General features: G+C 36.2%; 1 protein-coding gene across 4 annotated transcripts in view; it reads right to left on the bottom strand.

Moving 5' to 3' along the window:
• PCNX1 (pecanex 1) overlaps nucleotides 1-21,061 on the bottom strand; it is a 168,274-nt gene that overhangs the window by 125,637 nt on the left and 21,576 nt on the right. For all 4 annotated transcript variants that reach the window (XM_029236695.1, XM_029236696.1, XM_029236697.1 and 1 more), the window contains exon 2: nucleotides 11,231-11,439. In XM_029236695.1, the coding sequence (XP_029092528.1) occupies nucleotides 11,231-11,439 (209 nt within the window). The remainder of the gene's footprint in view (nucleotides 1-11,230; nucleotides 11,440-21,061) is intronic.

The following is a 21,061-nucleotide window of genomic DNA, read 5'->3' as shown; positions in this document are numbered from 1 at the left end:
CAAGGTTCATCAATGTTGTAGCATGTATCAGTGCTTTATACCTTTCTATGGCCAAATAATATTCCATTGTATGGATAGAACACATTTTGTTTATTCATTCATCAGCTGATGGACAATCTTACCCAGTTTTATACATCACTTCTGATAGCAAGTCTAAATGATTATAATTGGAACATAAAATTATTATTAATAACAAAGCAAATATTTACTAAATACTTAATACATTCCAGTCATAGGGTTGCATGCTTTATTTGCATTTTCTCATGAAACATTCCCCTAAAAATCTATGATATAAATACTATCATCCTCATTTTACAGATGAAAAAACTGAAAACCGAAAGGTGTAAAAACTTGCCTAAGGTCTCAGAGGAGTAAACAAAATAAGCCAAGTCATTGGTATATGGAGTTCAGGTGGGAAGGGAGGACACAAATAATACTTCCTCATCACTCCACAATATTTTATCACATCTGCTCTTTCTGGGTTTTTTCCTTCACACATGAATGTAAGTACTCATAACCAGTAAGGACTGAGAAAAGATTTGAACACCAGGTCTAACTCTAAAGGCTATAGTCTAAGACACCAATAATGCCTTTTAACAAACAGGCATTAAAGTTCTCTTTCCAGTTCAAAACCAAAAGAAACACCATTATCTAGGGAAGGTTTCTTAACCTCAGCACTACTGACACTTTGGGCCACATAATTCTCGACTGTAGGAGACCATCTTGTGCACTGTTAGGATGGTTAGCAACATCCCTGACCTCTACCCACCAGATGCCAGTAGCATTTCTCCCTGTGATAATCAAAAATGTCTCCAAATATTGCCAAATGTCTCCTGGGGGGCAAGGTCATTTCCAGTGGAGAAACAATAACCTAGAAATAATGCTCAATGGTCAACATTGAGTGGGAAGAAGGTATTAAGGGAGAAAAAAAGATAAAGGAAAAAACAAACAGCTCCTTTTATAGAAAAAATATATCCTCTTGCAAACTTACTGTACCCTTCTCTTCTCTACAAATTCAGGAGCAGACCTTTTAGTCAGCTGTTGGTGTCCTAACATATAAATTGACTGAGTAAGGATTTTCTTTATTAGCAAGGCTTGCAGATTTTCAGGAATGGAAATTTCAGCACATACCTGGAAAGTAAGTAGTTTACAATTCTCACAGAAGCAAAGTGGTCTACTGCAGTAAGCAGTACACCAAATTCAGGGAATCTCTACCTTTATGCCTTAATTTCCTCATGTTTAAAAATAAAAACAGGTACAGGGAAAGGCAGAAAAGCAGAAAGGGTTTGATCTGAATTATAAAGGAGACTTCACAAATTAATTTGTTGATTATCAGTATCATAAACTGCTCAGGCTTTAATTAAAACTTCACAGAACCGGCACAGTACTAAATTTACAAATCTAATCTAGATCACAACGATGTTCCTCAAAGGAACATTCATAAACATTCCTTTATGAATAGATAAAAGCAAACTCCCTAAACAGAAGAAATCTTCAGAAAATTTAGCCTAAAATTCACCTATGTATATTTTAAATGGATCCTTAATTTACAATACAGTAAGCATCACTGAATGAGAAATGGAAAAAAAATATGGTTTGTCTCCAAATAATTGTATTCAAATTCCAAAATTCAGTGTGCTAATTTCCGCTGATGAAACGTTAGAATTGTAATACATACATTAATGGCTTTGACTCTTTCTCTAAGATAAAGATTGAACAAGCATTTCTGAGTTGCTATACCACAGCCAACGACAACAAGAAGCACAAGTAGTCAGTCCTACCATATTCATTCATTCATGCAACCAACTGACAGCTCTAGTGTACCAAGCATAGTGATAGGCTCTGGAAATAAGTGTATCTGTTTTCCTGTTCATTTTTGTTCAGAACGGAGATTTACAAGTGGGAGAGTGGGGGAAAGGAGATGTCGAAAGCAAAAATCTACAACAAAGACCTTATTTAATGGTGAAACTTAAAAGCACTCCTAAAAAGACAAGGATGTACACCAATACTATTTCAATTTAACCACGTGTGAGAAGTTATACCCAATGAAAAGTTAAACAAGAAACATAAGGTCTAGAAAGGAAGAAATAAAACTGTCATCATTTACAGAAAATCAAGAAATAACCTACAAAGTTTTACCATTAATAAGGGAGTTTAATAAGGTTGCTGGATACAAAGTAAACTGCTACATTTAAAGGGAGAAAATCAAAAGGTAAATAGAAAAAATCATATAATAGCAGAAAAACTATAAAATAATTTCTCAAATTTAATAAAAGCTATGAAAGCCTTTTTTTTTTTTTTTTGCGGTACGCGGGCCTCTCACTGTTGTGGCCTCTCCCGTCACGGAGCAAAGGGTCCAGACGCGCAGACTCAGCGGCCATGGCTCACGGGCCCAGCCACTCCGCGGCACGTGGGATCTTCCCGGACCGGGGCACGAACCCGCGTCCCCTGCATCAGCAGGTGGACTCTCAACCACTGCGCCACCAGGGAAGCCCTATGAAAGCCGTTTAATGGAGAAATGATAAATCTTTACTGAAAGACATTAAAGAAGACTAAATAAATGGAGAGATTTAATATTGTAAAGATAACAATTCTCAGCAGAGGAATCTACATAGCCAGTGTAATTCCAATAAAAACCCTAAGTTCTTGTAGATTTTGCCCAGTAGACTCTGAAGTTTACATCAAAGATCAAGGAGGGGCTTCCCTGGTGGCACAGTGGTTAAGAATTGGCCTGCCAATGCAGGGGACACGGGTCCGAGCCCTCGTCTGGGAAGATCCCACATGTCGTGGAGCAACTAAGCCCATGTGCCACAACTGAGCCTGAGCTCTAGAGCTGACGTGCCACAACTACTGAAGCCCGTGGGCCTAGAGCCCGTGCTCCACAACAAGAGAAGCCACCGCAATGAGAAGCCTGCACATCACAACGAAGAGGAGTCCCCGCTCGCAACAACTAGAGAAAGGCTGCGCACAGCAATGAAGATCCAAAGCAGCCAAAAATAAATAAATAAAGTAAATTTATTAAAAAAAAAAAAATCAAGGAGCTGACAGTAGCAAATTAACTCCTGAAAAAGAACGAGGTACGAGGTTTGCCCCACTAGGTATGTTTGCCCCACTAGGTATCAAAAGTCATGTTATAAAGCACTTAGGATAGTGTGGTAACTGCACAGGCATAAACTAGATCAACAGAACAGAAGAGAGCCCAGAAACATACCCACCATGTACGAAAACTTAATTTATGACAAAATGAGTACTGCAGATCACCAAGGAAAAGATACTCTGTTTAACAAATCCTGATTAAACCAGTTATTTATAAAGAAGAAAACAAATCCTGAATCCCTACCTTACAACAGATCATAATAATTTCCAACAAAACTGAAATGTGAAAACAAAAGAAACATGAAACTTTAAAAAGACAATCTTTCTGAGAGTATTCTTCTGATATCTGTGTAGAAATAATTTCTTAAACAAAACACAAAATTGTTAATTACCAAAAAATGATAAACTGTGTATTAAATTTAAGAATGTACGATAATCATAAGAAACCTTAAGAAAAGCAAAGTGACAAGCTACAAACTGGGAAAAGGTGTCTGTAATGTACATAACCAATAAGGAGTAGTGCGATGAATATATTTTTTTAAACTCGCTTTTCTTAATCAATAAGAAAAAGAGAACTCCAAAGAAAAATAAAAAAGAAACGAATGGGCACCGGAAAGAACAGAAAACTTAAATAGACCATATATGTGAGATAAGATGCTCAGCCTCATTAGTAATCAGAAAGGTTAACTAAAGTCAAAATGAGACACATCTAACACTTAACTGTTAAAACGGCAAACTGTTAAAACTTACCAAAATCAAAGACTGAGGATATGAAACAATACGGGCTTTCACATACTAACGGTGAGAGTATAAATTGGTACAATCGTTTTGGCAAACAGCTTGTATTACCTAGTAAAACTGAACGTGAAAATACCCTGTGGGGCTTCCCTGGTGGTGCAGTGGTTGGGAGTCCGCCTGCCGATGCAAGGGACGCAGGTTTGTGCCCCCGTCTGGGAGGATCCCACGTGCCGCGGAGCGGCTAGGCCCGTGAGCCATGGCCGCTGAGCCTGCGCGTCCGGAGCCTGTGCTCCGCAACAGGAGAGGCCACAACAGTGAGAGGCCCACGTACCACACTCACACAAAAAAAGACAGAACTAATAAAGTTTCACTGAATGGAACACATCACAGAAAAATTAATTGTGGCATATAAATATATAAATAAACTGCCATAAACTGAGGAAAAGTATTTGACACAAAATGATATCCTTCATAAATATCTTCTTCAAATCAATAGTAAAAAACTAACCACCAACAGAAAAATATACAATTCACAAAATAACAAATATAAATGGAACAGCACAAGAAAAATAGCTCCATTTCACTAGTAATCCAAAAACTGAAAAAAGTAAACAATTAATTATTTACCAGTTTGTGAAAATACTAAATACTGTAAAGTACAAAAAAAGAAGCCCGCAAACTGCTGATCACAGTAATAAAAAGGTAAAAATCTTCAGAATTTGGCAATTATATTGAGAAACTTTAAAATGGGTGTAGCTTTCCGGTAATTCTACTTCTGCTAAATCATGATAAAAAATTTAGTCATTTAAACTTTGAACATCACAGTGATCTAACACAAATTTAAATTAGAAAATAACTGAAATAACTAAAAACAAGATAGCTAAATTAAGGTACTGTATACCCACAAAATGGAATACAGTGTAGTCATTAAAAATACTATCACAGAGTTAGATATAGCCTCATCCACCAGAGGGCAGACAGCATAAGCAAGAAGAACTACAATCCTGCAGCATGTGGAACAAAAACCACATTCACAGAGAGATAGACAAGATGAAAAGGCAGAGGGCTATGTACCAGATGAAGGAACAAGATAAAACCCCAGAAAAACAACAAAATGAAGTGGACATAGGCAACCTTCCAGAAAAAGAATTCAGAATAATGATAGTGAAGATGATCCAGGACCTCAGAAAAAGAATGGAGGCAAAGACCGGGAAGATGCAAGAAATGTTTAACAAAGACCTAGAAGAATTAAAGGGCAAACAAACAGAGATGAACAATACAATAACTGAAATGAAAACTACACTAGAAGTAATCAATAGCAGAATAACTGAGGAAGAAGAATGGATAAGTGACCTGGAAGACAGAATGGTGGATGTCACTGCTACAGAACAGAATAAAGAAAAAAGAATGAAAAGAAATTAAGACAGCCCAAGAAACCTCTGGGACAACTCTAAGCACAACAACATTAGCATTATAGGGACCCCAGAAGGAGAAGAGAGAGAGAAAGGATCCGAGAAAATATTTGAAGAGATTATACTCGAAAACTTCCCTTACATGGGAAAGGAAATAGCCACCCAAGTCCAGGAAGCGCAGCGAGTCACATACAAGATAAACCCAAGGAGAAACACACCCAGACACATAGTAATCAAATTGGCAAAAATTAAAGAAAAATTATTAAAAGCAGCAAGGGAAAAACAACAAATAACATACAAGGGAACTCCCGTAAGGTTAACAGCTGATTTCTCAGCAGAAACTCTACAAGCCAGAAGGGAGCGGCATGATATACTTAAAGTGATGAAAGGGAAGAACCTACAACCAATATTACTCTACAAGGCAAGGATCTCATTCAGATTCGATGGAGAAATCAAAAGCTTTACACACAAACAAAAGCTAAGAGAATTCAGCACCACAAACCAGCTCTACAACACATGCTAAAGGAACTTCTCTAAGTGGGAAACACAAGAGAAGAAAAGGACCTACAAAAACAAACCCAAAACAATTAAGAAAATGGTCATAGGAATATACATATTGATAATTACCTTAAACGTGAAAGGATTAAATGCTCCAACCAAAAGACACAGGCTTGCTGAAAGGATACAAAAACAAAACCCATATATATGCTGTAAACAAGAGACCCACTACAGACCTAGGGACACATACAGAATGAAAGTGAGGGGATGGAAAAAGATATTCCATGCAAAGGGAAATCAAAAGAAAGCTGGAGTAGCAATACTCATATCAGATAAAATAGACTTTAAAATAAAGAATGTTACAAGAGACAAGGAAGGACACTACATAATGATCAAGGGATCAATCCAAGAAGAAGATATAACAATTATAAATATATTTGCACCTAACATAGGAGCACCTCAATACAAAAGGCAACTGCTAAAAGCTCTAAAAGAGGAAATCGACAGTAACACAATAAGAGTGGGGGACCTTTAACACCTCACTTACACCAATGGACAGATCATCCAAACAGAAAATTCATAAGGAAACACAAGCTTTAAATGACACAATACACCAGATAGATTTAATTGATATTTATAGGACATTCCATCCAAAAACAGCAGATTATACTTTCTTCTCAAGTGCGCACAGAACATTCTACAGGATAGATCACATCTTAGGTCACAAATAAAGCCTCAGTAAATTTAAGGAAATTGAAATCATATCAAGAATCTTTTCTGACCACGATGCTATGAGATTAGAAATGAATTACAGGGAAAAAAACGTAAAAAACACAAACACATGGAGGCTAAACAATACGCTACTAAATAACGAAGAGATCACTGAGGAAAGCAAAGAGGAAATCAGAAAATACCTAGAGACAAATGACAATGAAAACACGACGATCCAAAACCTATGGGATGTAGCAAAAGCAGTTCTAAGAGGGAAGTTTATAACTATACAAGCCTACCTCAAGAAACAAGAAAAATCTCAACTAAACAATCTAACCTTACACCTAAAGGAACTAGAGAAAGAAGGACAAACCAAACCCAAAGTTAGCAGAAGGAAAGAAATCATAAAGATTAGAGCAGAAATAAATGAAATAGAAACAAAGAAAACAATAGCAAAGATCAATAAAACTAAAAGCTGGTTCTTCGAGAAGAGAAACAAAACTGATAAACCATTAGCCAGACTCATCAAGAAAAAGGGGGAGAGGACTCAAATCAATAAAATTAGAAATAAAAAAGGAAAAGTTACAACAGACACCACAGAAATACAAGGCATCCTAAGAGACTACTACAAGCAACTCTATGCCAATAAAATGGACAACCTGGAAGAAATGGACAAATTCTTAGAAAGGTGTAACCGTCCCAGAACGAACCAGGAAGAAATAGAAAATATGAACAGACCAATCACAAGTAATGAAATTGAAACTGTGATTAAAAATCTTCCAACAAACAAAAGTCCAGGACCAGATGGCTTCACAGGTGAATTCTATCAAACATTTAGAGAAGAGCTAACACCCATCCTTCTCAAACTCTTCCAAAAAATTGCAGAGGAAGGAACACTCCCAAACTCATTCTATGAGGTCACCATCGCCCTGATACCAAAACCAGACAAAGATACTACAAAAGAAGAAAATTACAGACCAATATCACTGATGAACATAGATGCAAAAATCCACAACAAAATACTAGCAAACAGAATCCAACAACACATTAAAAGGATCATACACCATGATCAAGTGGGATTTATCCCAGGGATGCAAGGATTCTTCAATATACGCAAATCAATCGATGTGATACACCATATTAACAAATTGAAGAATAAAAACCATATGATCATCTCAATAGATACAGAAAAAACTTCTGACAAAATTCAACACCCATTTATGATAAAAACTCTCCAGAAAGTGGGCACAGAGGGAATCTACCTCAACATAATAAAGGCCATATACAAACAACCCACAGCAAACATCATTCTCAATGGTGAAAAACTGAAAGCATTTCCTCTAAGATCAGGAACAAGACAAGGATGTCCACTCTCACCATAATTATTCAACAACGTTTTGGAAGTCCTAGTCACGGCAATCAGAGAAGAAAAAGAAATAAAAGGAATACAAATTGGAAAAGAAGAAGTAAAACTGTCACTACTTGCAGATGACATGATACTATACACAGAGAGTTCTAAAAATGTCACCAGAAAACTACTAGAGCTAATCAATGAATTTGGTAAAGTTGCAGGATACAAAATTAATGCACAGAAATCTCTTGCATTCCTATACACTAATGATGAAAAATCTGAAAGAGAAATTCAGGAAACGCTCTCATTTACCATTGCAACAAAAAGAATAAAGTACCTAGGAATTGTAGGTATTTTACCTACCTTTTGTCTCTCTAGGTAGGTCTTTTGTCTCCTTACTTAGGGAGACAAAAGACCTGTATGCACAAAACAATAAGACACTGATGAAAGAAATTAAAGATGATACCAACAGATGGAGAGATATACCATGTTTTTGGATTGGAAGAACCAATATTGTGAAAATGACTATACTACCCAAAGCAATCCACAGATTCAATGCAATTGCTATCAAATTACCAATGGCATTTCTTTCGGAACTAGAACAAATCATCTTAAAATTTGTATGGAGACACAAAAGACCCCGAATAGCCAAAGCAGTCTTGAGGGAAAAAAACGGAGCTGGAGGAATCAGACTCCCTGACTTCAGACTATACTACAAAGATACAGTAATCGAGACAATGTGGTACTGGCACAAAAACAGAAACATAGATCAATGGAACAAGATAAAAAGCCCAGAGATAAACCCACACACCTATGGTCAACTAATCTGTGACAAAGGAGGCAAAGATATACAATGGAGAAAAGACAGTCTCTTCAATAAGTGGTGCTGGGAAAACTGGACTGCTACATGTAAAACAATGAAATTAGAACACTCCCTAACACCATACACAAAAATAAACTCAAAATGGATTAGAGATCTAAATGTAAAAGACCGGACACTATAAAACTCTTAGAGGAAAACACAGGAAGAACACTCTGACATAAATCACAGCAAGATCTTTTTTGATCCACCTCCTAGAGTAATGGAAATAAAAACAAAAATAAACAAATGGGACCTAATGAAACGTCAAAGCTTTTGCACAGCAAAGGAAACCATAAACAAGACGAAAAGACAACCCTCAGAATGGGAGAAAATATTTGCAAATGAATCAACAGACAACGGATTAATCTCCAAAATATATAAACAGCTCATGCAGCTCAATATTAAAGAAACAAACAACCCAATCCAAAAATGGGCAGAAGACCTAAACAGACACTTCTCCAAAGAAGACATACAGATGGCCAAGAGGCACATGAAAAGCTGCTCAACATCACTAATTATTAGAGAAATGCAAATCAAAACTACAATGAGGTATCACCTCACACCAGTTAGAATGGGCATCATCAGAAAATCTACAAACAACAAATGCTGGAGAGGGTGTGGAGAAAAAGGAAGCCTCTTACACTGTTGGTGGGGATATAAATTGATACAGCCACTATGGAGAACAGTATGGAGGTTCCTTAAAAAACTAAGAATAGAAGTATCATGTGATCCAGCAATCCCACTACTGGGCATATATCCAGAGAAAACCACAATTCAGAAAGACACATGCATCCCAATGTTCATTGCAGCACTATTTACAATAGCCAGGTCATGGAAGCAAGCTAAATGCCCATCGACAGATGAATGGATGAAGAAGTTGTGGTACATATATACAATGGAATATTACTCAGCCATAAAAAGGTACGAAATTGAGTCATCTGTTGACATGTGGATGGATCTAGAGACTGTCATACAGAGTAAAGTAAGTCAGAAAGAGAAAAACAAATATTGTATATTAACGCATGTATGTGTAACCTAGAAAAATGGTACAGATGAGCCGGTTTGCAGGGCAGAAGTTGAGACACAGTTGTAGAGAACAAACGTATGGACACCAAGGGGGGACAACCACAGGGGGGGGGTGGGGATGGTGGTGTGCTGAACTGGGCCATTGGAATTGACATGTATACACTTATGTGTATAAAATTGATGACTAATAAGAACCTGCTGTATAAAAAAACAAAGAAACGAACAAAAAAATACTATCACAGAAATAGTATTTTCAGTAGTTCAAAGTATTTCCTGAGTACCTATCAGTGCAAGACACTGTTCTGGAACCTGGGAATATAATAGTTTGTAAGAAAAACAAGGCCCTGCCTTCAAAAAGCTTATAAATGCAAACAAATGATTAAGTAAGATAATTTCAGATAGTGATTTATGCTATTAACAAAATTATTATAAGGTAAAATATCTGTTCAATGAACAAACAGGGTAATCATGTTAGGGATGGAGGAAAATGTAACTGAAAAAGGATGAAGGCTTTCAGTGCACTGGAGAATATACAGAAACATTACCTGTCTTAATAGATATTGAGTACCCACTTTTAGTGATATTATTTATATCTTGAACCTGAAATATTTCATATTATACTGACTGGAAACATGGCATAGTGGTTAAAAGCATGGCCTTGCCTCCAGAGCTTGACAGCCTAGATTATTTGATCTTTCTCACCTCACTTTCCACATCTGCAAATCAGGGATAATAACAGCAACCATCTCATAGAATTGTTTTTGAGGACTGTATGAGCTTAAAAATGTCAAGTGCTCATATAGCAGCTGTTTAAAAATTATATTAGGGACACCTATTATTTCTATAAAGTCACTATAACCTTTTGACTATGATAAATAGATCCCTCTGTCAGAAAGAGAAAGTGGGTGAGGCCAAGGTAATGGGATAGAATGTGACTGAGGGCAGTAGGGGACTATTTTAGCTGAGACAGGCTCCAGGAACGCCTCCAGAAAGGGGTGACAGCTACACAGAGTTGAACCCTAGGAAGTCAGTCATGCTAAGATCTAGGGAAGGAACAACTAAGTTTTCTAAGGTGACAATAAAAAATTGAAAAAAATTTACAATGGATAAAATGAAAACTGTAGATTATAAATGTCAAGTAAAATATTATCACAGTTTGCTTAAGATATATATACACATTTTATTTATATGTATAAAAACAAATACTTAGATTTATAAAGCCATATTTTATTATTTCTTTAACCTGTTTTCCATTGGTTTTGGTCTTTGGTATGAATAACTATTACACTATTATGACTATTATTGTTCTAAAATGTTATTTATTAACAAGGCCAAGGATACTGATTTATCCCCAGAGAGCCAGTCAGCTTTGCTGTGGTCTAATGTGACAATCACACTTGTCACTGTATCAACAGTGGTAAGATCTACCACTGCCTTAAAAGCAGGTAAACAGAACAGGCATGACACAATAATCACATCACTGTACACATGCATCACTGTACATCGTTACAAACTGAGTGGCATGGGTTTCCTTACCTTGGGCCATTGCTGTCTTTTCTCCTCGTTGAACAGTTGCCTTGCTCAGCTCTGGCTCGCTGATCTGTGAAATCATTTGTGTTCCTATCTACAATCTCTCCAGCATCAAGTGCTCTGTGGAGTCGATAGTTGACCATCTTCAGAACAATGAAAACAGCAGCTATCACAGGACAATAGACTGCTACTATAATCATGGAAGAAGGAAGGGCCTTAAAGAGAAAGAAAATAAAGATAGGAATTTTTAAATATCTTATACTTTATTCAATGAGAGAAATCTGTAACTAAAATAATAAACACACACATTCTCACACAAAGCAACAACTGTGTTCCTAGCACTAAGTTGTAAAAGTATAAGACAGCACCACCCAATACAGTAGCCACTTGCTACGTGTGGCTATTGAGTGCTTGAAATGTGGTTAGCCTGAATTGAGATGTGCACTAAGAATAAAATAACACTAGATTTTGAAAATTCAGTATGAAAAAAAGAATGCAAAATATCTCAATTTTTATACTGATTACATGTTGAAATATATTTAGATTATATTGGGTTAAATAAAATATATTATTAAAGTTAATTTCATCTGTTACTTTTATTTTTAATGTAGCTACTAGAAAAGTTTTAAATTACATATGTGGCTTACAATATATGTCCACTGGACAGCACTGTTACAAAGTCCATGCCAAAAAGCTTATAATACAAGTAGAGAGTTAAGGTATCACATTATATAATATGTGAATAAGACAGGGTTGTGATCCAAATACATATAATCTCTGTTTATGTGCTCCCTGTAACTTTTTTTTAGGATATAAACTTTGTGTTCTAGAAAATCCCAAGTTAAAACTTATGAGAATAACCTTAGAACTATGACTATAAAACCAGATAAGACATGGGGGACATTCAAAATCCAAATGTTTTATTTTAAAATACTTAAATGCTTAAAATACTGAAAAACTGTAACCTGCCAAATAAAACGAATAAAAGAATACAGAATAGAATCAAGCAATAAATAGATTTATTGAAATAAGTCAGAAGCATCCTGGGCGTGGGGACTGCACAGCCATCATACCTGAGAATTCAGTGATGTGGACGTGAGTCTGGGGCTGGCAGGCTGGAGAACACCCCACTTGGAAGGCATGACTCAGAGTCACTGTTAGGAAAGCCTATAAAACTAGGCTCAAGTTATGCCCCTTTTCATGAGAAAAAAATCATCCCAGGTGTTTACAGCTCTAGATTTCACATGTTTTCATAAGGTTCCACCTCAGTAATCTGAGAACATGGCTCTAAATTTACTTGGAAAGATATCCTCAAATCGCTTGAGAAGGTGAAATTGAAAAGGTTCTAATGAACCAGGGAGGTTTCAAAGACAGATATGATAAAAGTTTAAAAAATAAGACAGTTATTTGGGAGGTAGAGAGAGGGAAACAGTGTGGGTTGGAACTGGGAGGCGGGAAAAGAAAGTAAATCAAGCCTAAAGTTTAATACTTTTGGGTTGAGTGCAGGCATAATAGGTAAATATTTGGTATTTTTATTTTTTAATTTTTTAATTTTATTTATTTTTGGCTGCGTTGGGTCTTCATTGCTGCAACTTTCTCTAGTTGCGGCGAGCGGGGGCTACTCTTCATTGCGGTGCACGGGCTTCTCACTGTGGTGGCTTCTCTTGTTGCGGAGCACAGGCTCTAGGCGCACAGACTTCAGTAGTTGTGGTTCGCGGGTTCTAGAGCACAAGCTCAGTAGTTGCGGCACACGGGCTTAGCTGCTCCGCGACATGTGGGGTCTTTCCAGACCAGGGATCGAACCTGTGCCTCCTGAATTGGCAGGTGGATGCTTAACCACTGCACCACCAGGGAAGTCCTATTTGGTATTTTTAAATGCTTAGATTAAGAAGCCCTTCATATTAGTGTATCTAAAAAATTACACTGGTGATTTCAATTTAAAATGTCATTGAATAACAGATCTAGGCTTATAAAATGTATTTAAAATCTTACAAAATCCATAAATATCAGGTTTAGAAGAGTTAAGTACTCCAAAAGATTTGTTAGATAATTTACGTAATTTACTTAAAATTTATAAATGCAATTTAAATTCAAGGGATCTTAAGCTACATGAAAAAACGGAATCTCTTAAAAATGATTGTTAAAATGTGTTCAATTTTTAAAGAGTTGAGTTTAAAATTCTAAGTTAATTTATAGCTTTAATAAATATAACATTCACTGCAAAAAAAAAAAAAGTTCCCTGAAAAACTTTTTCCAAACAGAAACACACACACACAAATTGACAAAAATTTCAAAGTAAACATGCACATAAATACATACAAACACATACACTGCTTAGAATATTTATAGAAGTTCTGCATGATGCTGATTTCCATATGATATGTTCACTTAAGAACTGGAATTCTTGGAGATCATTTAGTTCAACACCCTCATTTCCAGACTAAAAACAGAGCTACTGTATGATCCAGCAATCCCACTCCTTAGCATATATCTGAAGAAAACCATAGTTCAGAAAAATACATGCACCTCAATGTTCACTGCATCACTGTTTACAACAGCCAAGACATGGAAGCAACCTAAATGTCCATCGACAGATGAATGGATAAAGATGTGGTACATATATACAAGTAATATTGTACATATATACAGTATTACTCAGCCGTTTAAAAGAATGAAATAATACCGTTTGCAGCAACAGGGGGGACCTGGAGATTATCATACTAAGTGAAGTCAGACAGAGAAAGACAAATATCATATGATATCACTTATATGCTGAATCTAAAAAAAAAAATGATACAAATGAACTTACTTACAAAACAGAAACAAACTCACAGACTTAGAAAACAAATTTATGGTTACCAGGGGGGAAGAGTCGGGTGGAGGGATAGATTGGGAGTTTGGGATTGACATGTACACACTGCTGTATTTAAAATAAAATGACTTTCCATGAAATTAATTAATTATTTTAAAAACATGTATCACTGTATATAGCAATATGTATATATTTATATATGTATGTGTATATATATTATATAAAGAATAAATATAAAGAATTCCTTCAAAATCAATAACAAAGAGGCAGACCAATGAAAATAAAGGACAACAGAGAGAACTTACACAGAAAAATATAAACAGCCAATAAAAACAACATGAAAACATGTTCAACTTCATCAGTAATGAGCAAAATACAATGTAAAACCTCAACAATATATCATTAACACCCAACTTAATGAACAAAAATTAAGAAATCAGACAAAATTAAGTATGGACAACCAGACCTCTTGTAAACTGCTAGTAGAAATATAAATTGATAGATACATCACCCAAGATCCAGCAATTTCTCTCATAAGCTAAAAATGAAAGAAACTCTTACACTCGCAGCATAAGACTTTTACCAAAAACTGGGGGTGGGGGGGACCTCAATTGAAAATCAAAAGGAAAATGGAAAACGGCAGACTAGTTACCAATGGAATATAACAGTAAAAACTACAGCTACAGGCAGCAACATTAACTGTACATATACAATGTGTTGTATTCCAAATGTAAACCTACGTTTTACTGTATTTTCTTGATTTTTTGGTAATAAGCATGTATTTCTTTTATAGTTAGAAAAGAGAGCTAAAATTTTAATAGTGATAAAAAGGTTTTCATATTAGAAAAAGAGTATATTAGCTTTCATCTTTTACAAAGACATGATCTACATTCTTCTCATTAATGGATGCCTTATCAATAGGTCAAGTTCCACATCAAGGCCGTTTGTCACCTTATTTGCAAGAAGTTAAAAAAAAATCTTAATTCTCAATTATACATCCCTGAATGGCAGGAAGTGTTAACAGCTGTCAGAGAGCTCTAGATATTCAGATCAAACATAGCCCCCAAAATTGTAGTAAGCCTCCTTACTAAGAACTATGTTAGATACTTTACATAAGATCAATCCTCTTAGAAGCTGGATGAATAGAAATGTAAATGAAAACTACAATTAAATATTACCACATACCCATTAGGATGGCTACTATCAATTAACCAGAAAAAAAAAAAAGGACAGAAAATAACAAGTGTTGGCATCGGTGTGGAGAAATTGGAACCTCTGTACGCCGTTGGTGGGACAGTAAAATGATGCAGCCTCTATGAAAACAGTACGGTGGTTCCTCAAAAATATTAAAAATAGAATTACCATATGATCTAGCAATTCCACTTCTGGGTATTTATTCCAAAGAATAAATCGAATCTTGAATAAACTGCAGGATCTCGAAAAGATATCTGGACAGTCATGTACACAGCAGCATTATGCACAATAGCCAAGAGATGGAAGCAATGCAGTGTCTATGAATGGAAGAATAGATAAACAAAATGTGGTCTATATGTATGATGCATTATTCAACATTAAAAGGAATGAACTCTTTTTTTTTTTTCTTTTTCTTTTTTCTTTTTTTGCAGTACGCGGGCCTCTCACTGTTGTGGCCTCTCCCGTTGCAGAGCGCAGGCTCAGCGGCCCTGGCTCACGGACCCAGCCGCTCCGCGGCATGTGGGATCTTCCCGGACCAGGGCACGAACCCGTGTCCCCTGCATCGGCAGGCGGACTCTCAACCACTGCGCCACCAGGGAAGCCCAAAAGGAATGAACTCTTGTCGCATGCTGCTGCACGGATGAACCTTGAGAACAGTATGCTAAGTGAAATAAGCCAGTAACAAAAAGGCAAAATACTGGATGATTCCACTTATATGAGGTATCTAAAGTAGTCAAATTCATAGAAATAGAAAGCAGAATGATGGTTGCCATGGGCTGGTGGGAGAGATAGTGAAGAGTTGTTGTTTAATGGGTGTAGAGTTTCAGTTTTGCAGAATGAAAAGGTCCTGGAAATGCATTCCACAACAATGTAAATATACTTAACACTACTGAACAAAACACTTAAAAATGTGTTAAAATGGTAAATTTTATGTTACGTGTTTTTTACTACAATTTAAAAAGTTAGACGGACAAATGTTTCACTCTTTTCTCTCTGGTGAGGAAAGTCAAATGTTGAGAAACAAGCTAGGAGACTGAGCCATTTACACCACTTCTTAAATTCTGACAGTTTATCCTGAACGTTAAAAAGTTGTGTTATTTCAGCCAGGAGTGATAGGTTCAAGCTATTCAAGACGCCAAATATATTTCTGATAGGACTCTTGAGAAAGCCACTCGGAATCACAGAAATGGTCATACCAGAATTAACAGTGCCATGAAGTAAATTTATCTTACATTGCATTTCAAAACTCAAGTGAATAATTCTCCCCTATGGCAGGCACACTGCATGGCAGAAAAGCTATCTTTTACACAATGCTCATTTCATTGTGCAGCAATGTAAAGACATTATGTTCACTGTCTATGCTTTGTGGTGGAATCTTAATTATTTTCTCTATTTTCTACACCACTGAGTCGAGATCTGAAGCATACTGTTAACAAATGCGTATCCTTCCTTAATATATTTGTAGCTGTTCTCAATTAGAACTGATTTCACTGCATCTTTTCCAGTTCATGTTACAATACTTAGTGCCAACTAACATACTGAGATATCAACTAACATCTAACATTTAGTGAACACCACGTGCTAGGCACATTTCTAACTGCTTTATGTATATTAACTCATTTAACCTTCACAATCACCTCATGAAGTCAGCACTATCATTCTTCCCATTTTACAAATTTAGAAACTGAAGCACAGAGGTAAGTAACTTGCTCAAGGTCTCAGAATGAGACGTTAAGGAGCAGTTTGGCTCCAGAGTCCTTGCTCTTCATCATGATACCCAATTGTCTCTAAATCAGGGGTTGGCAGACTTTTTCTGTTTGAAACAAAAAATATTTCACAGTTTGCAGGTCATATGATCTGTCATAACCACTCAACTCTGCTGTTGTAGTCTGAAAGCAGCTATAGGCAGCATACATGAACGTGAACATGAACATGGTGTTTTCCAATAAAACTCTATGGACACTTTGTAGACACTGAAATTTGAAATTCATTTAATTTTTACATAGCATAAAGTATTACTCTTCTTTTGATTTTTTTCCAACCACTAAAAACTGTAAAAACCATTCTTACTTAGCTCATGGGCCACACAAAAACTACATGGGCCGTAGTTTATTGATACCTGCTCTAAATCAAAGTTTATTTTCTTCTCTCACCAGTAAGATATCATCACCAAACAAAAGATCATCAAGCACTTCCCCCTCATATATGCCAAGTACAAATCTATAATCTCCAACATCCCCAGTTTCATCCAACTATGAAGCAAAGTACCTGCTAGCAAACATAGGACAGTAATTGCTCTTCCCTTTCAGTGAGAAAGTCTATCAATTTACACAGAAAGCATTGGTTTGGGATTATCATGGAAAATTCCACTGGTTCCACAGAAATCACTGGAAAAATGAGAAAAACAATGGCTTTCAGAAACTATCTGACAAAGTTTCATGAAAAGAAACTAACTAGGGACGAGGGGCAGAGGGTCTCTCTGTACTATGAAGGAAAACTTCTGACGCAAACACTGAAGACTGAACCTCACTGTCTCTAAAATAGTAGATTAACTGTTAAGAGAATCGTAGAAGGGACTTTCCTGGGTAGGACTCCGTGCTCTCACTGCTGAGGGCCTGCGTTCAATGCCTGGTTGGGGAGCTAAGATCCCACAGATCCCACAAGCCGTGTGGCACAGCCAAAAGAAAAGAAAAACAAAACAGAATCGTAGAAGTGAAAAAACAAATTTAGGTCAGCCTTTCAAAACAAATAGATAACAAGAAGGTCACGTTTCTACACATCTTCTTTAATCAGATATTTTTCCTCAAAATGTTTAGCCATAAATTTGTAATTAATAAATACAACTGTCATTCCCCTGAGGCCTTTCTTTGCTGCCTTATGATAAATCATAGTTCGATATCCAGCTATAAGAAAAAACTGAGTAACAGTTTTGCTTCCAAGTTCAAAACACTAAATTCATTCAGATTATTCCTTTTAAGTCCAAGCTTCTCTCCTTGTGTGGTTTGGGATCACTGAATGTTGCCAACTACCAAGGTAGTTGGTGCTTTTACCGAGCTACAACATAAACAATCACTGAGGTATTTAGACAGAAAAACTGAACTTAAATTTTTCTTAGCTTTAAAGTCCTGTCTGCTCTGTCAACATGTAATAGAAAAGGAAGTAAAAATAAAATTATAGCCAAAAAAATCTGGTAAATAAAAACAAAAATTAGCAGAATTTGAAAGCAGTATGCCTTATGCCCTGGGGATGGGACAGGGAACCACAGATACTAATCCTGTCCTAAATTATAAATTCCATCCATCAATAATATCCAGACTAACTTTTCTTAAAACTTTTTCAGAAGAAAAACTAGACAGCGATAACAAGGGTACTCCCTTCCTTCCATAGCCTACCCCCAAATGCATCAGGCCTATGGCTATTCTACTGGGCACAAATGGCCAACCGGGCAAAGAATTAAGAACCAGTCTTCATAAAGCTATACCAAGATAGCCAATTGGCCCTGGGTTCTAGCTTTTCTACTGGTATACCTGAAGCTGTGGAAATACCTGTACTTCCTCATCCTGATGGAAAATCCCTTCTGGCTTATTCACAAAAAAAGATAAATGCATAAGCTAATTCCTGCAAAGTGCAGAATTAAGTTCCATATCTGTACCCCCTTTCATTTCTGGTCAACAGAGAGAATGTTGGGGGAAAAGGGAGGGAGAAGGTCTTAGCAACCAAATATTGCCCATAAATTGTAGACAATGACTATTAATTAGGGGTAAAGAAAGAGGTTGGATCAGAAGGAAAAGGACTGTTTTTAAACCTTAGGGTTTTTGTATGTAGGCTGCCCCCAAAGGACTTAGGAAAGCCGTTGTGTCACAACCCTAACTCTAGGGATTCGGCCCTTGTCACAGCCCCCTTCGGAGGCTGACGATTAAGCACTGCAGGTAAATACCTCCTTTCATAGGACGGGCTGCAGAAGAAAAAGAAACTACTCCCAATGTCAGGATTCAGGCATACTTGCCCACAGGAAAAAAACCCAAAATATAACTTCCTAGAATTCCAACTACATAGGGAGTCAAATTGATTTCAGCAGGCCAGCTAAGAACCTCGAACAAACTCAGAATACATTTTCCCCAAAGGCACTGGTTTACAAGTGACTATTGGAACTTGAGCCTATCCATATTTCTGCAGAAGTCTGAATTTTATCTACATACTATTTAAATACAATCATTAAAAAAACTAGATATTTTTGTTTATATTTGCATTTTATATTTATGTCACTCTAAAACATATATTTGTATTTACATTTTTATCTACAGTAGAATGTTCTTTATAGGAAAGCAACATTCAAAAATACATATTAACAAGCTGCAAAGAGACCAAAGTAATATAGTACATACAACTCATCACCAATAATATGTGTTAGGCGCTAAAGATAGGCAGGATAGGCATATATAAAACATAAATGAGAAGTCAGGGCACAAATGTGAAAAATAAGGGAGGGAATAAGAGTCCTAAGAAATAAAAGCAAGGATGTATACTGATGGACTAAAGTTATCTCCTATACTTTATAGGAATTTTCCTATACTTTTAATTTTCCCAACAAGGAAAGAAAAGGCTTTTAGACAATCTGAACCTGTAAATTTTGCTGAAAGTCAATGTCTTTACAGTTAAAATGTTCTATAAAATATATTTAGATATACTATATTTCTACCCTATTTCATAAAACACTTTTGTTCAATTCATTTACATATACCTTTAGCAACAGAGCTTTCTTCGTCACAAAAGCCATCATGAGTTATTTAACATAGGCTTACATAGCACATCATCATCATTTTGGTATATGTCATTTAAGTCACAAGACTTTTTAAAAGTACATGATGCTGTTACTGGAAATTCTGTTTATAACAAATATCCACTTGCATTTCATTAGGACAACTGTTCTTTTTCCATTCACATCATAAATGCATATTCCTATCTCCATAACTGAGTAACATATTATTTTACCTTTAATAATTTATTATGACATTCAATACTTGCAAATTATTAAGTTATAACCCTAGTAATAGTTACTATATCTATTGATAAGTTTTTTAGGACTTTAACAAAAAAAACATGTTGTTGAAAACACAAAAAAGCAACTGGGTGAAAAAAGTAACTGAGCAAGCAGCAGGTAATATAAAAGACTTTGTAACAACTCTGGTAATATGATAATTCTTTCTTTGCTGAGGGATAATTGTTGGGGAGTCGGGGAATCTAGTCTTATACAGGCATACCTCTGAGATATCGTGGGTGTGGATCCAGACCACCGCAATAAAGCGAGTCACATTAATTTTTTGGTTTCCAAGTGCATATAAGTTACATTTACACTATACTGTGGTCTATTAAGTGTGCAAGCATTATGTCTAAAAAAAGGAACATATCTTAATTAAAAGATACTTTGCTAAAAAACGCTACATCATCTGAGCCTTCAGTGAATCATACTCTTTTTGCTGGTAGAGGGTTTTGCCTCCATGCTGATGGCTGCTGACTGATCAGGGTCGTGGATGCTGAAGGCTGGGGTGGGCGTGGCCATTTCTTAAAATAAGACAGCAATGAAGGTTGCCACATCGACTGAATCTTCCTTTCATGAATGATTTCTCTGTAGCATGCAACACTGTTTGATAGCATTTTACCCACACTCGAACATCTTTCAAAATTAAAGTCAATCCTCTCAAACCCTACCACTGTTTTATCAATTAAGTTTTTGTAATATTCTAAATCCTTTGTCATTTCAACAATGTTCACAGCATCTTTACCAGGAGTAGTTTCCATCTCAACAAACCACTTTCTTTCCTCATCCATTA

This window comes from Monodon monoceros, unplaced genomic scaffold (assembly GCF_005190385.1).
Source record: "Monodon monoceros isolate NGI ecotype Baffin Bay Population unplaced genomic scaffold, NGI_Narwhal_1 Super_Scaffold_21, whole genome shotgun sequence".
Taxonomy (NCBI): domain Eukaryota; kingdom Metazoa; phylum Chordata; class Mammalia; order Artiodactyla; family Monodontidae; genus Monodon; species Monodon monoceros.
This window is presented reverse-complemented; position numbering and strand designations above follow the sequence as displayed.